Raw genomic sequence first — 12692 nt, 5'->3', positions numbered from 1 at the left:
GGGAACAATGGACCTGAACACCCAGCTCTCTCTGTACATCAATTTTCCCCAGGACTTTTCCATTTACTGTATAGTTCGCCTTTGAATTGGATCTTCCAAAATGCATCACCTCGCATTTGCCCACATTGATCTCCATCTGCCATTTCTCTACCCAACTCTCCACTTTATCTATATTCTGCTCTACTCTCTGACCGTCCCCTTCACTATCTGCAACTCCACCAATCTTAGTGTCATCTGCCAACTTGCTAATCAGACCACCTGTACCTTCCTCCAAATCATTTATGTATATCACAAACAACAGTGGTCCCAGCACGGATCCCTGTAGAAACCACTTGTCACAGGTCTCTATTTTGAGAAAATATCTACCACTACAACTCTCGGTTCCCTGTGGTCCAGCCAGTTCTCTATCCAGTTAGCTCGTACACCCTGGACTCCATGCGACTTCACCTTCTCCATCAGCCTATCATGGAGAACTTTATCTAAAGTTCATGTATATGACTCTACAGCCCTTCCTTCATCAATTAACTTTGTCATTCCTCAAAGAGTCTTCTGGACTCAACAACTTCACACCATGAATTCTGACTTCTACTATATAGCATCACCTCAAAAAATGTATTTGTATCTTTTTTTCATGCTTGTTTTTGGTTAGAACTGACCTTTATTCTACTCTAGACCAATACTTCATCTCTTCTCTACAACAATTGCCATTTTCTTTGACTTTAGTTCACTCACTCTGCAACCTTTCGCAGACCTTCCCTTCTGTTCCACTTGCTCCTGCTCTCTGTCTCAAAGCATCCATTGCCAACTCTCTTCTATTCAGAAGAGTCAAATTAGATTTAAAACAGTAATGCTGATACTTTCTCCATAGATGCTGCCAGACCTGCTGAGTTTCTCTAGCACTTTGTTTTACTTCCAGATCTCCAGCATCCATAGATAACATTTTAACACAAGTGAAAATACTATGAGATTAGAAACATTATGAGCAGTTACTTCCATTTCAACATGATGATGTCAGCAAGCAAACTGGGAATAGAAATAAAGATACAGAGACCAAAACATATTCTGGGTTAAAGAGTGTGGTGCTAGAAAAGCACAGCTGGTCAGGCAGCATCCAAGGAGCAGGAGAGTCATAAGCCCTTCATCAAGATTTAACTAACTGGCTAGCTGGCTTTATTTTTCCAGCACCACACTCTTCGACTCTGATCTCCAGCATCTGCAGTCCTCACTTTCTCTGTATTCTGGGTTAATAAAATACTAAGACAATAATACTCACATTTGCAAGTGAAAAGGCTAATTTGAATGCATCAAAGGAAATGCATAAGTAAAGCGAGTTGACTTGGAGTATTTTGGAAATGTTTAACTAATAGCATTTAAATGCAATCAACCACACAGGGCAAATACATACTAAGAACTTAGTAAGAACTGATTAAAGAAATATAATCCTCAAATAGATTGAGTAATGTGAAAAGGCATAAATTTAAATTAAAACAACTTGCAGTCTTAAGGAAGAAGAATGAAGGAAACTGATGTGAATAGCAAAGTGAAAAAAGAAAGAAATAACTATGACTGGAATTAAGTTTAAAAATTAAAACAACAAGATGATGATAGAAAAGGTAAAAGCAAAAGATGTTGGAAAACTGAAATTTAAACAAACATACCTCGCAGATCAGACAGTATTTGTGGAAGCAGAAACAGAGTTAACATTTTGAGTCTGACAAACTCTTCTTCAGAACTCAATATGAAAAATCAGAGGCTGTTTTAGAGAGAAACTGAGGTTTTAAAAAAATTGTATTTTCCATATCAAGTAGATACTTATAGAAATACTCATTTGAGAAAGCACACCATCATGTTACCAATTTTAAGAGGTTCAACAACTAAACTTAATTCCCTGTCATGTTATCATGCAATAAATAGCCTGAACACGGTTAAAAAGTAATCGAATACATTCAAGGCATATATTTCTAGATATTAATGACATCAGTTGATATTGAAAACCGGAGATTGAAGATCAGTCTTATGGGGCTGAGTGGCCTACTTTTGCTATGTTCTGAAAACTAATTTATCACAAGGGAGACTGCTATATACCAAAGGATATAATGTGGAGGATATGTCCAGCAGGATGAAAATATTAATTACTGCTCATTTCTAAAACAAGCTGATTTAATATACAGATCCTTAGTCCCAATGTGACTGATTGGATTGTTCTGCAGTTCAATAAAAATATCAGAGGTGGATGCTTTTGAAACAAATGCATCCAGATACCGAATTACAAACATAATCATAACTCTGAAAACAGTCATGATGCAGTGATGTTCTGTTTACACAGAGAAAGATTCTACTAATGTTAACACCCTAAAAATAAGATGATGCGCCAAAGCACATTACAATCAACTTTTGAAGTGTGGTCACTATTTTAACAGAATAGCATTGCTGTTAATATTGGACAAATAAACTATTTCAGCATGTCATGCTCTTGTGATGATAAATATGAAATAAGATCAAATTACATTCACAAAGCTGCATATCAAATTACCTAGAAGCACAGATGAAGAATTGGCCTATACCAATACACAAGGAGAATAAAAGAGCAACAATTAGAATTTTAGAAAATCTGAAACATTAATATTGCCTGGCAAAATCAATTACATTTCTAACATGTAGCAGTATTACCTGTCTCTAGGTTGTTCACAGTCATTCTCAGCTTTGGATTTGCAACCTGGATTGGAACCTGTCACATTTCTAACTTTCTCCTCTGCAGACCTTTTGTATTTAGGCTCACTTTCATCCTGCAGATCCAAAAACACATTTTACTCGAACATGCACGGGACTGTAAATGAATGCATCATTCCTCACAGGGGAGATGGTAGATTAGTGGTAATGTCACTTAACTAGTCTGCTAAACTCATCTACCAATCCAGATGTATAGGCTAATGTACTCAGATTGTGGGTTCAAATAAAATTACAGCAACTGTTGGAATACAAAGTTAGTTTCAGTAATGACAATTGACAGTGATTGTTGTAAAAAACCAACTGGTTCACTAATGTCCTTTAGAAAAGGAAATCCACTTTCTTTATCTGATCCAGTCTGCGTTGGATTCCAAATCTACAGCAATGTGGTTGATTCTTAAATGTCTTCTGAAATGGCCTAACAAACTAATTAGTTCAAAGCAATCAAGGATGGGTAATAAATGCTGCCTTGCCAGTGACATCCCATGAAAGAAATTAAAGAAAACCTCATGATCAAGAACCATCAACAACCAGGCAAACAGAGAAACAGATCCCTCTTTGCTCCACATTGGCGACAGCATGTGGAAGACACCAAGCCAGTTGAGATGGCAAACAGGAGCTGCACACAGGATCTATCAATAACACTCAGCACATGGTTATTTGTCCTCATAATAGCAGAAAGCAAATGTCTTGCTATATTTTGAACACCAGTCAAGTCCTGCAACACACTAAATTATAAAGAAATTCCAGGTACAGTTCAGGTGGATTTGCTAATGCTTATATTCAGCTATCACCTTCTGGCCTCTAATCAAAAATCCCAAGTCAGTCCATCAAATTTATAAATGGTGTTGAAAAACCAAAAATGGGACAAACTGCTGTCATGGAAAATACTGTAAGTAGAAAGCAGAGCTATTTTGAAAGTAGTAATTACATCTCATGTGCAATTTTCCTCTAATTGTGTTAATCACCTATTCCCTAAAGTATTTAGATTACTCTAATTCTCTTCTGTACTATTACCTTGAACCTTTCTTTGCTGAAACTCTTATCTCAACTTTATCAATCCTTTTGCTCTACTACACCAGTCTGACACTATCTCTGTAAATCCTCATTATGTATTTGATACCCTAACATCTAAAGCAAGACTTAATTGAGGCACACAAGAACACAGAAATAGGGCATTCAGTATCTTGAGCCTGTTCTGCCATTCCATCACACTCTGGCTGACTTGTGTCTAGAATCACAAAATGGTTACATTACAGAAGGCCATTACTTCGGGTGTTAGTTCTCTGAAACAGCTATACAGCAGAATCAATTCACAAGTCTTTTGAAACCCGGCAAATTTTCTTCCTCCAGGTTCTCAGAGTTCTCCTTTGAAAGCCATGATAGAACCTGCCTCCATTACACACTCAAGTAGTGCACATCCTAATCACTTTTCTCCTGCTTCTTGGACGCTGCCTGAACTGCTGTGCTTTTCCAGTGCCACATTTTTTGACTCAGATGTCCAGCATTTGCAGTCCTCACTTTCTCCTATTTGCTGCATAGAAGAAACTTTCCCATATATCACTATTGGTAGGAAGCTTATGGCCAATGATTCCTTCAGATTCCTACGATGCATTCAATTCAGTGCCGGTGACTGATTAACTTAAAGTATATTAAGCATTTCTAACACTTCCCCTTCATCAATTTAGAGCCCTATCATCTTACCCAACTGAAACAGAAAATGCTTGAGAAACACAGCAGATATTTCAGCATCTGGAGAGAGAAAATAAAGGTAATGTTTTGAGTCCGGTGACTCTAATTCAAGCTAGAAGCAGCTAGGAAAGAGTGATATCTAAAGAGGGCATGGGGCTAGGTGGTGTTGGTGGAGAAGAGATCCACATATGAGATGAGGTTACATGGTCCAGGAAAGATAGGAATTTTCCAAGAGCTGGCAGTCAGCGTCTGTAAGACAAAGGTCTTACCAACTTCCTCTTTCGCCATGGCTTCAGTACCTTCACCTTCCTTGGTCAAATCAGATAGAAAGTTATCACTTTATTTCGCAATAATGATCTCTGCCATCTTATATAGATTACAGCGAGTTTTGAGAAGACTTGTAGCTTAGGTTGAGGTTTTGAATGTAGGTTTGCTCGCTGAGCTGAAAGGTTCATTTCCAGACGTTTCGTTACCTTACTAGGTAACATCTTCAGTGGACCTCAGGCGAAGCAATGCTGAAAATTCCTGCTTTCTATTTATATGTTTGGGTTTCTTTGGGTCGGTGATGTCATTTCCTGTGGTGATGTCACTTCCTGTTCCTTTTCTCAGGGGGTGGTGGATGGGGTCTAACTCGATGTGTTTGTTGATAGAGTTCCGGTTGGAATGCCATGCTTCTAGGAATTCCCGTGCATGTCTTTGCTTGGCTTGTCCTAGGATGGATATGTTGTCCCAGTCGACTGGGACAAGCCAAACAAAGATACGCACGGGAATTCCTAGAAGCATGGCATTCCAACCGGAACTCTATCAACAAACACATCGAGTTAGACCCCATCCACCACCCCCTGAGAAAAGGAACAGGAAGTGACATCACCACAGGAAATGACATCACCGACCCAAAGAACCCCAAACATATAAATAGAAAGCAGGAATTTTCAGCATTGCTTCGCCTGAGGTCCACTGAAGATGTTACCTAGTAAGGTAACGAAATGTCTGGAAATGAACCTTTCAGCTCAGCGAGCAAACCTACATCCAAAATATAGATTATGCTTTTGGTCCTCAATCAAAATTTGCCTCCTCTCAAAGACAAACAAGTCTAGGGAATGCACGATAACTGGCAGGACCCTGGGAAGTACCGAGATCAGACTGTCCTTGGCGTACATGTACACCAGTCCCTTAAGGTATCGGGACAGGTGGATAAGGTGGTTCAGAAGCCATATGATATGCTTGCCTTTATTAGCCGAAGCAGTGAGTTAGACCATAGCGAGAGGGATATGATTGCTCTGGAAATTTACCAGGATGTTGCCTGGGTTGGAGAGTTTCAGTTATGAAAAAGAGATGCTGGAGATCAGTGTCGAAGAGTGTGGCACTGGAAAAGCCCAACAGGTCAAGCAGCATGCAAGGAGCAGGAGACAAATGATTAGGATATGTACTACTTCAGTGTGTGATGGAGGCAGATTCAATCATTTGATACAGAAGAGAGGGGACATGATTGAGATGTATAAAATTATGAGGGGCATAGATAAAGTAGATAAGAAGAGAATTTTCCCCTTGATGTAGGACCAATGACCAGGTGCACCATACTTAATGGAAAGGGCAGAAGGTTTAGATGAGATGTGAGGAAAAGCTTTTTCACCCAGAGTGTGGAGGGAATTTGGAAATTACTGCCTGTTAGGGTGTGACAAGTAGAAACTCTTGTAACATTTATGAAGTATTTAGATGTGCATTTGCAACACTGGTTGATGTGGTGTATATGGATTTCAGTAAGACTTTTCCCCATGGTAAGCTAATGCACAAAATAATGAGGCATGAGGGTGATTTAGTGGCTTGGATCAGAAATTGGCTAGCTGAAGGAAGACATCTGAAGGTGGTGGTTGATGGGAAATGTTCATCCTGGGGTTCAGTTATGACTGGTGGACCACAATGATCTGTTTTAGGTCCACTGCTGTTTGTCATTTTCATAAATGACCTGGATGAGGGTGTAGAAGGATACGTTAGTAAATTTGCAGATGACACTAAGGTGGGTAGAGTTGTGAATAATGCAGAAGGATGTTGGAGGTTACAGAAGGACATAGATAAGCTGCACAAAACTCTAACTATGGGCTGAGAGGTGGCAAATGGACTTTAATGTGGAAAAATGTGAGATGATTCACTTTGGAAGGAGCTACAGGAATGCAGAGTACTGGGCTAATGGTAAGATTCTTGGTCGTGTGGATGAGCAGAGAGATCTTGGTGTCAATTTACATTGACCCCTGAAAGTTGCCACCCACATTGCTAGGGTTGTTAAGAAGGCATACAGTGTGTTAGCTTTTATTAGTAGAGGGATTGAGTTTCAGAACCTTGAGGTCATGCTGCAGCTGTACAAAACTCTGGTGCGGCCACACTGCCATGTATTGCATACAGTTCTGGTCACTGCATTATAGGAAGAATGTGGAAGCTTTGGAAAGGGTTCAGGGGAGATTTACTAGGATGTTGCCTGGTATGGAGGGAAGGTCTTACGAGGGGAAAGGCTGAGGGACTTGAGGCTGTTTTCGTTAGAGAGAAGAAGGTTGAGAGATGACTTAATTGAGACATATAAGATAATCAGAGGGTTAGATAGGGTGGACAGTGAGAGCCCTTTTCCTTGGGTGGTGAACGCTAGCACGAGGAGGCATAGCTTTAAATTGAGGGGTGATAGATATAGGACAGATGTCAGAAGTAGTTTTTTTACTCAAGAGTAGCAGTGGTGTGGAACAGTAGTGGACACGCCAACTTTAAGGGCATTTAAATAGTCATTGGACAGACATATAGATGAAAATGGAATAGTGTAGGTTAGGTGCGTTTCAAAGATTGATTTCAAAGGTCAGTGCAACATCGACGACTGAAGAGCCTGTATTGTGCTGTAATGTTCTATGTCCAAAGGCATACAATGCTGTGGATAAAGCGCTGGAAAATGGGATTAGAATAGTTAGGTGGTCTTTTTGACTGGCACAGATTTGATGGGCTGAAGAATAGTGATAATGGGTAACTTTTATTAACCAAATCATCATTAGGATAATTATAAAAAGGAACGGTGGTGCTAGCAAACCGGATCAGCCTGGCTGATGAGAGTGAGTAGGATAAAAGCAGAAAAGTGTGCACATGACAGATACTGGATTGATAATTTGGTCCCACTCCTGTTCAGGTACAACTCAACTGGCATTCATCAATCCCATTTTCCCAGAAACAGTCCTAAATGCTTCAGTATTCTAAAGCACTCCTTCCTTTGGCACCATCTCTCCAGTCATGTATTTGTCTGCCTTAATCATCTTTTCTATACTCACTAGACACAATGCACTAAGAGTAAGCCAGAAATTACTACCTTTGACATTCTGCATGCTAGTCTCCTTCTTTAATCAGTAAAATCTGCCTGCAGGAATTCATTCCTATTACTACAAATATTTACAGTATTGATATGAATCACGACTATCTTCCCCCTGCGTGTTGTGCAGCCATTCATTGATATGCTTGAGTATGACACCAAAGAATCAACAACAATCTGGGGCTTACATCATTGGCAACTATAACTATAATGTGACTACAAAATCTTCCACCACAATTGTCTTCGCAATCTTTCTACTATTGTGGTCATTTTAACATGACTTTTCAGATATTTCCTGTGCAGTGTGAGACCTCATGTAATAGCTGCTCTGTCAGTTATTACTTTCCTCCAAACATACACAATTTCTAATAAACAAGAACAAAAGGTGATAATAAATATCACCAAGGCTGTTTCACAAGCTGACATCAAATAAGTAACTTGCACCATATGTCCTCTACTATCAATGCAATGTTGAGGAAATAAAAGTTTTGTTCCAGGATCTGAAGAAGTGTCACTAGACTTGAATGTTAACTTTGCTTTCTCTCCACAGATGCTGTCAGACGTGTTGAGTTTCTCCAGCAACTGTTTTTGTTTTAGAACTTCAATATCCGCAGTTCTTTGTTTTATGTAACAACATAGAACAAGTTTCCACAATAATCTCTCAACCAAGGTTTATTTTTTAAAAATCATACCACAATGGAAGACATATAAGATAAAGATCATTTAGGTACAAATAAGGCATATTTCTTTGAAAAGGAAAGTTAACATATGCTGGATGACAAAAATTAAAGACAAAACAAAACAGAAGATTGATGAGAAACAAGATTCAATTAATAGAAATAATCACTTGGCAATAAAGAATGGGAGTATTGCTGATAAGAGAGACATGTTGTTGAAGACTTTTATCTTGCACTCATCAGGATAAACACAGACCAAATTTCAAACAGTCACAGCAATTCATACTACAGGAGAAAAGGGGTGAAGATTGGTTGCCAAATTGAGTCTGCATGGCCAAGAGAATTTGGGAAATCAAAAATTGTTTGTTTTCTAATGGCAATGCCTTAGTTTGAAAACAGAATTTTTATTGATGTTAAAGGTGAGATATGGCAAATAGGAAGTGAAACTGCGATCAGGCTACCAGTCTTATTCCAGAATTTAAGCCTGATAATGGCTCAGACTTGCATTTCAGATTTAGCATGTAACACACAGTGGTACACTCCATCTCTCTCTCTTTTCCTCAGATATACTGTGATAACTAAAAGGTTGATAGTTTCTATCTCTCATACAGTTCTCTGCTTGTCATTTTTATCAACGAGGTTATTTTACACAAGTAACTTGCTTTGTAGAACACAAATTACTCACCAACAGGTTTTTGTCCATGTCATCTGATGTCCCATGGTTGTCGGAGAGCCCTAAATGACACACATGGAATAAGTGACAATATAAGTGATACGTGATATAAAAACAATATTGTTTTAAATTTAAATTCAGATGGAAAATAGAAAAAGAACTCTGGGGACCTGATCAAGTGTACCCTAGAACTCTGTGGGAAGCTACAGAAGTGATTGCTGGGCCTCTTGTTGAGATATTTGTATCATCGATAGTCACAGGCAAGGTGCCAGAAGACTGGAGGTTGGCTAATGTGGTGTCACTGTTTAAGAAGGGTGGTAAGGACAAGCCAGGGAACTATAGACCAGTGAGCCTGATGTCAGTGGTGGGCAAGTTGTTGGAGGGAATCCTGAGGGACAGGATGTACATGTATTTGGAGAGGCAAAGACTAGTTAGGGATGGTCAACATGGCTTTGTGCGTGGAAAATCATGTCTCACAAACTTGATTGAGTTTTTTGAAGAAGTAATAAAGAGGATTGATGAGGGCAGAGCGGTAGATGTGATCTATATGGACTTCAGTAAGACATTTGACAAGGTTCCCCATGGGAGGTTGGTGAGCAAGGTTAGATCTCATGGAATAGAGGGAGAACTAGCCATTTGGATACAGAACTGGCTCAAAGGGAGAAGACAGACGGTGGTGGTGGAGGGTTGTTTTTCAGACTGGAGGCCTGAGACCAGTGGAGTGCTGGGTCCACTACTTTTCATCATTTATATAAATGATTTGGATGGGAGCATAAGAGGTATAGTTAGTAAGTTTGCAGATGACACCAAAATTAGAGGTGTAGTGGACAGCAAAAAAGGTTACCTCAGATTACAATAGGATCTGGACCAGATGGGCCAATGGGCTGAGAAGTGGCAGATGGAGTTTAATTCAGATAAATGTGAGGTGCTGCATTTTGGGAAAGCAAATCTTAGCAGGATTTACACACTTAATGGTAAGGTCCTTAATGGTAAGCATTGCAGAACAAAGAGACTTTGTAGTGCAGGTTCATAGCTCCTTGAAAGTGGAGTCGCAGGTAGATAGGATAGTGAAGAAGGTGTTTGGTATGCTTTCTTTTATTGGTCAGAGTATTGAGTACAGGAGTTAGGAGGTCATGTTGTGACTGTACAGGACATTGGTTAGGCCACTGTTGGAATGTTGCGTGCAATTCTGGTCTCCTTCCTATCGGAAAGATGTTCTGAAAATTGAAAGGGTTCGGAAAAGATTTACAAGGATGTTGCCAGGGTTGGAGGATTCGAGCTATAGGGAGAGGCTAAATAGGCTGGGGCTGTTTTCCCTGGAGCGTTGGAGGCCGAGGGGTGACCTTTTGAAGTTTATAAAATCATGAGGGGCATGGATAGGATAAATAGACAAAGTCTTTTCCCTGGGGTCGGGGAGTCCAGAACTAGAGGGCATAGGTTTACGGTGAGAGGGGAAAGATATAAAAGAGACCTAAGAGGCAATGTTTTCACTCAGAGGTGGGTATATGTATGAAATGAGCTGCCAGAGGATGTGGTGGAGGCTAGTACAATTGCAACATTTAAAAGGCATTTTTTTTTAGATTACATTACATTATAGTGTGGAAACAGGCCCTTTGGCCCAACAAGTCCACACCGACCCGCCAAAGCGCAACCCACCAATGCCCCTACATTTACCCCTTACCTAACACTACGGGCAATTTAGCATGGCCAATTCACCTGACCTGCACATCTTTGGACCGTGGGAGGAAACCGGAGCACCCGGAGGAAACCCACGCAGACACGGGGAGAACGTGCAAACTCCACACAGTCAGTCGCCTGAGGCGGGAATTGAACCTGGGTCTCTGGCGCTGTGAGGCAGCAATGCTAACCACTGTGCCACCGTGCCACGCACACTCCACACAGTCAGTCGCCTGAGGCGGAATTGAACCCGGGTCTCTGGCGCTGTGAGGCAGCAGTGCTAACCACAGTGCCACCGTGCCGCCCACATTTGGATGGGTATATGAATAGGAAGGGTTTGGAGGGATATGGGCCAGGTGCTGGCAGGTGGGACTAGATTGGGTTGGGATATCTGGTTGGCATGGACGAGTTGGACCGAAGGGTCTGCTTCTATGCTGTACATCTCTATGACCACAGTCTGAGGGGGATTACAGCAGTAAAACAAATTATTTTGCATTTTTCTGTTTCCCAATTGATGACCTAGCAATTTTAAACACTGCAACAGAAATAATTTGTGTTACCTTCATTTACTATCTTGCTACTCCTAATGACTTCACTTTGGCTTATAACTATCTCTTCAATATTTAACATTTCTCACTTCAATATTAACTGGAAGAGAAACACTGTGAGCAACCTTTGGCAACTCATCATTGGAGGTCACGACCTAACGACGATCAAGAGTTTAATAAATAGGAGTACCAGCTATTTTGCCTCTCAATCCTCTCCCCAGTCAATAAAATAATTGCTGACCAAGAAAAAATGCATGAGAGAAATCAAGTGTGCCCTCAGAGGAGTAAATGTACACAATACAAACAGCAGCAGAAATCTCAGCTTAGTTCAGGAAATCTGGAATTGATTCAAAACGTGCAAGCCATCATCATATACCTTCACAAGAAAAGCATCTGTCTAAACTGCTCAATTAACCTAACTTCTACATCTGTATCACTCACAGATAAAGACAACTACAAGGGTATGAAGACCAAGTTGGCTAAAATGGAGTGGGAAAATAGACTAAAAGATGATTGAGTTGCAATGGCAGACAATTAAGGAAATATTTTATAGCTCTCAACAAGGATATATTCCATTGAGTAAGAAAGACTAAGCCACATGAATGTGTCATCCATGGCCAATTAGGGAAATTAAGGGGGGTACCAAATGGAAAGAAAAGAGAATAGTGCTGAGAGGACTAGTGGTAGGGCAGAAGATTGGGAAAGGTGTCATAACCCAGCAGTAAATGACTTTAAAAACAAAAGGCAGATATTTCCATATGAGAGAAAATTAACAATATATAGAAACAGGCAGTAAAAGCCACCACATGTACATAGAAAGCAAAGAGTAGCTTAAATAGGGATTGGTTCCTTATAAGCGAGCCTGGAGAATTAGCAATGGAAACAACAACATGGCACAGGCTTTGATCAATATCTTGCACCCATCAATACAAACAAAAGGTATTCCTTAAATAGTTGAAAATCCAAAGGTGAATAGTCATGGTTGCTGGAAAATAAAAGTAAGGAGCATACTAATGGACCTAGAAGTTTACAAGTCCCCTCGGTCTGATAAACTGCATTGTAGGACCTTTGAAGAAGTAGATGCAGAGATAATGGTTACATTAGTTGAAAGCTTCCAAAATTCTCTAGATTCTGAGAAGATTACAGCAGATTTGAGAACCACCATGTAAACTTCTCTAGAAAGAAGAGAGATAGAAAGTGAGAAATTATAGGCCAGTTAGTCTCCATACGGAAAATGGCAAAATTGAATATTAAAGCTGTAGTAGCAGGACACTTAAAAAAACCATAATACAGTCAGACAATTACAACATGGTTTTGTGAAAAGGAATTTGTTTTTTAAAGGATCTAACAAGCAAGGTGGA

The 12692-nt window shown here is 40.0% G+C and overlaps 1 protein-coding gene across 4 annotated transcripts in view; it reads right to left on the bottom strand.

The window, feature by feature from the left end:
• The window catches only part of LOC122565142 (uncharacterized), a 106656-nt gene that overhangs the window by 62275 nt on the left and 31689 nt on the right, over positions 1 to 12692 (bottom strand). For all 4 annotated transcript variants that reach the window (XM_043720808.2, XM_043720807.2, XM_087976186.1 and 1 more), the window contains 2 exons: positions 9119 to 9168; positions 2671 to 2786 (listed from right to left, as the gene is read on the bottom strand). In XM_043720808.2, the coding sequence (XP_043576743.2) occupies positions 2671 to 2786; positions 9119 to 9168 (166 nt within the window). The remainder of the gene's footprint in view (positions 1 to 2670; positions 2787 to 9118; positions 9169 to 12692) is intronic.

This window comes from Chiloscyllium plagiosum, unplaced genomic scaffold, assembly GCF_037043375.1.
Source record: "Chiloscyllium plagiosum isolate Xiang-an unplaced genomic scaffold, Cpla_swu_hap1 HiC_scaffold_28, whole genome shotgun sequence".
NCBI classification, from domain to species: domain Eukaryota; kingdom Metazoa; phylum Chordata; class Chondrichthyes; order Orectolobiformes; family Hemiscylliidae; genus Chiloscyllium; species Chiloscyllium plagiosum.
The sequence above is the reverse complement of the archived record's forward strand: the minus strand, read 5'-3'. Positions and strand labels throughout refer to the sequence as shown.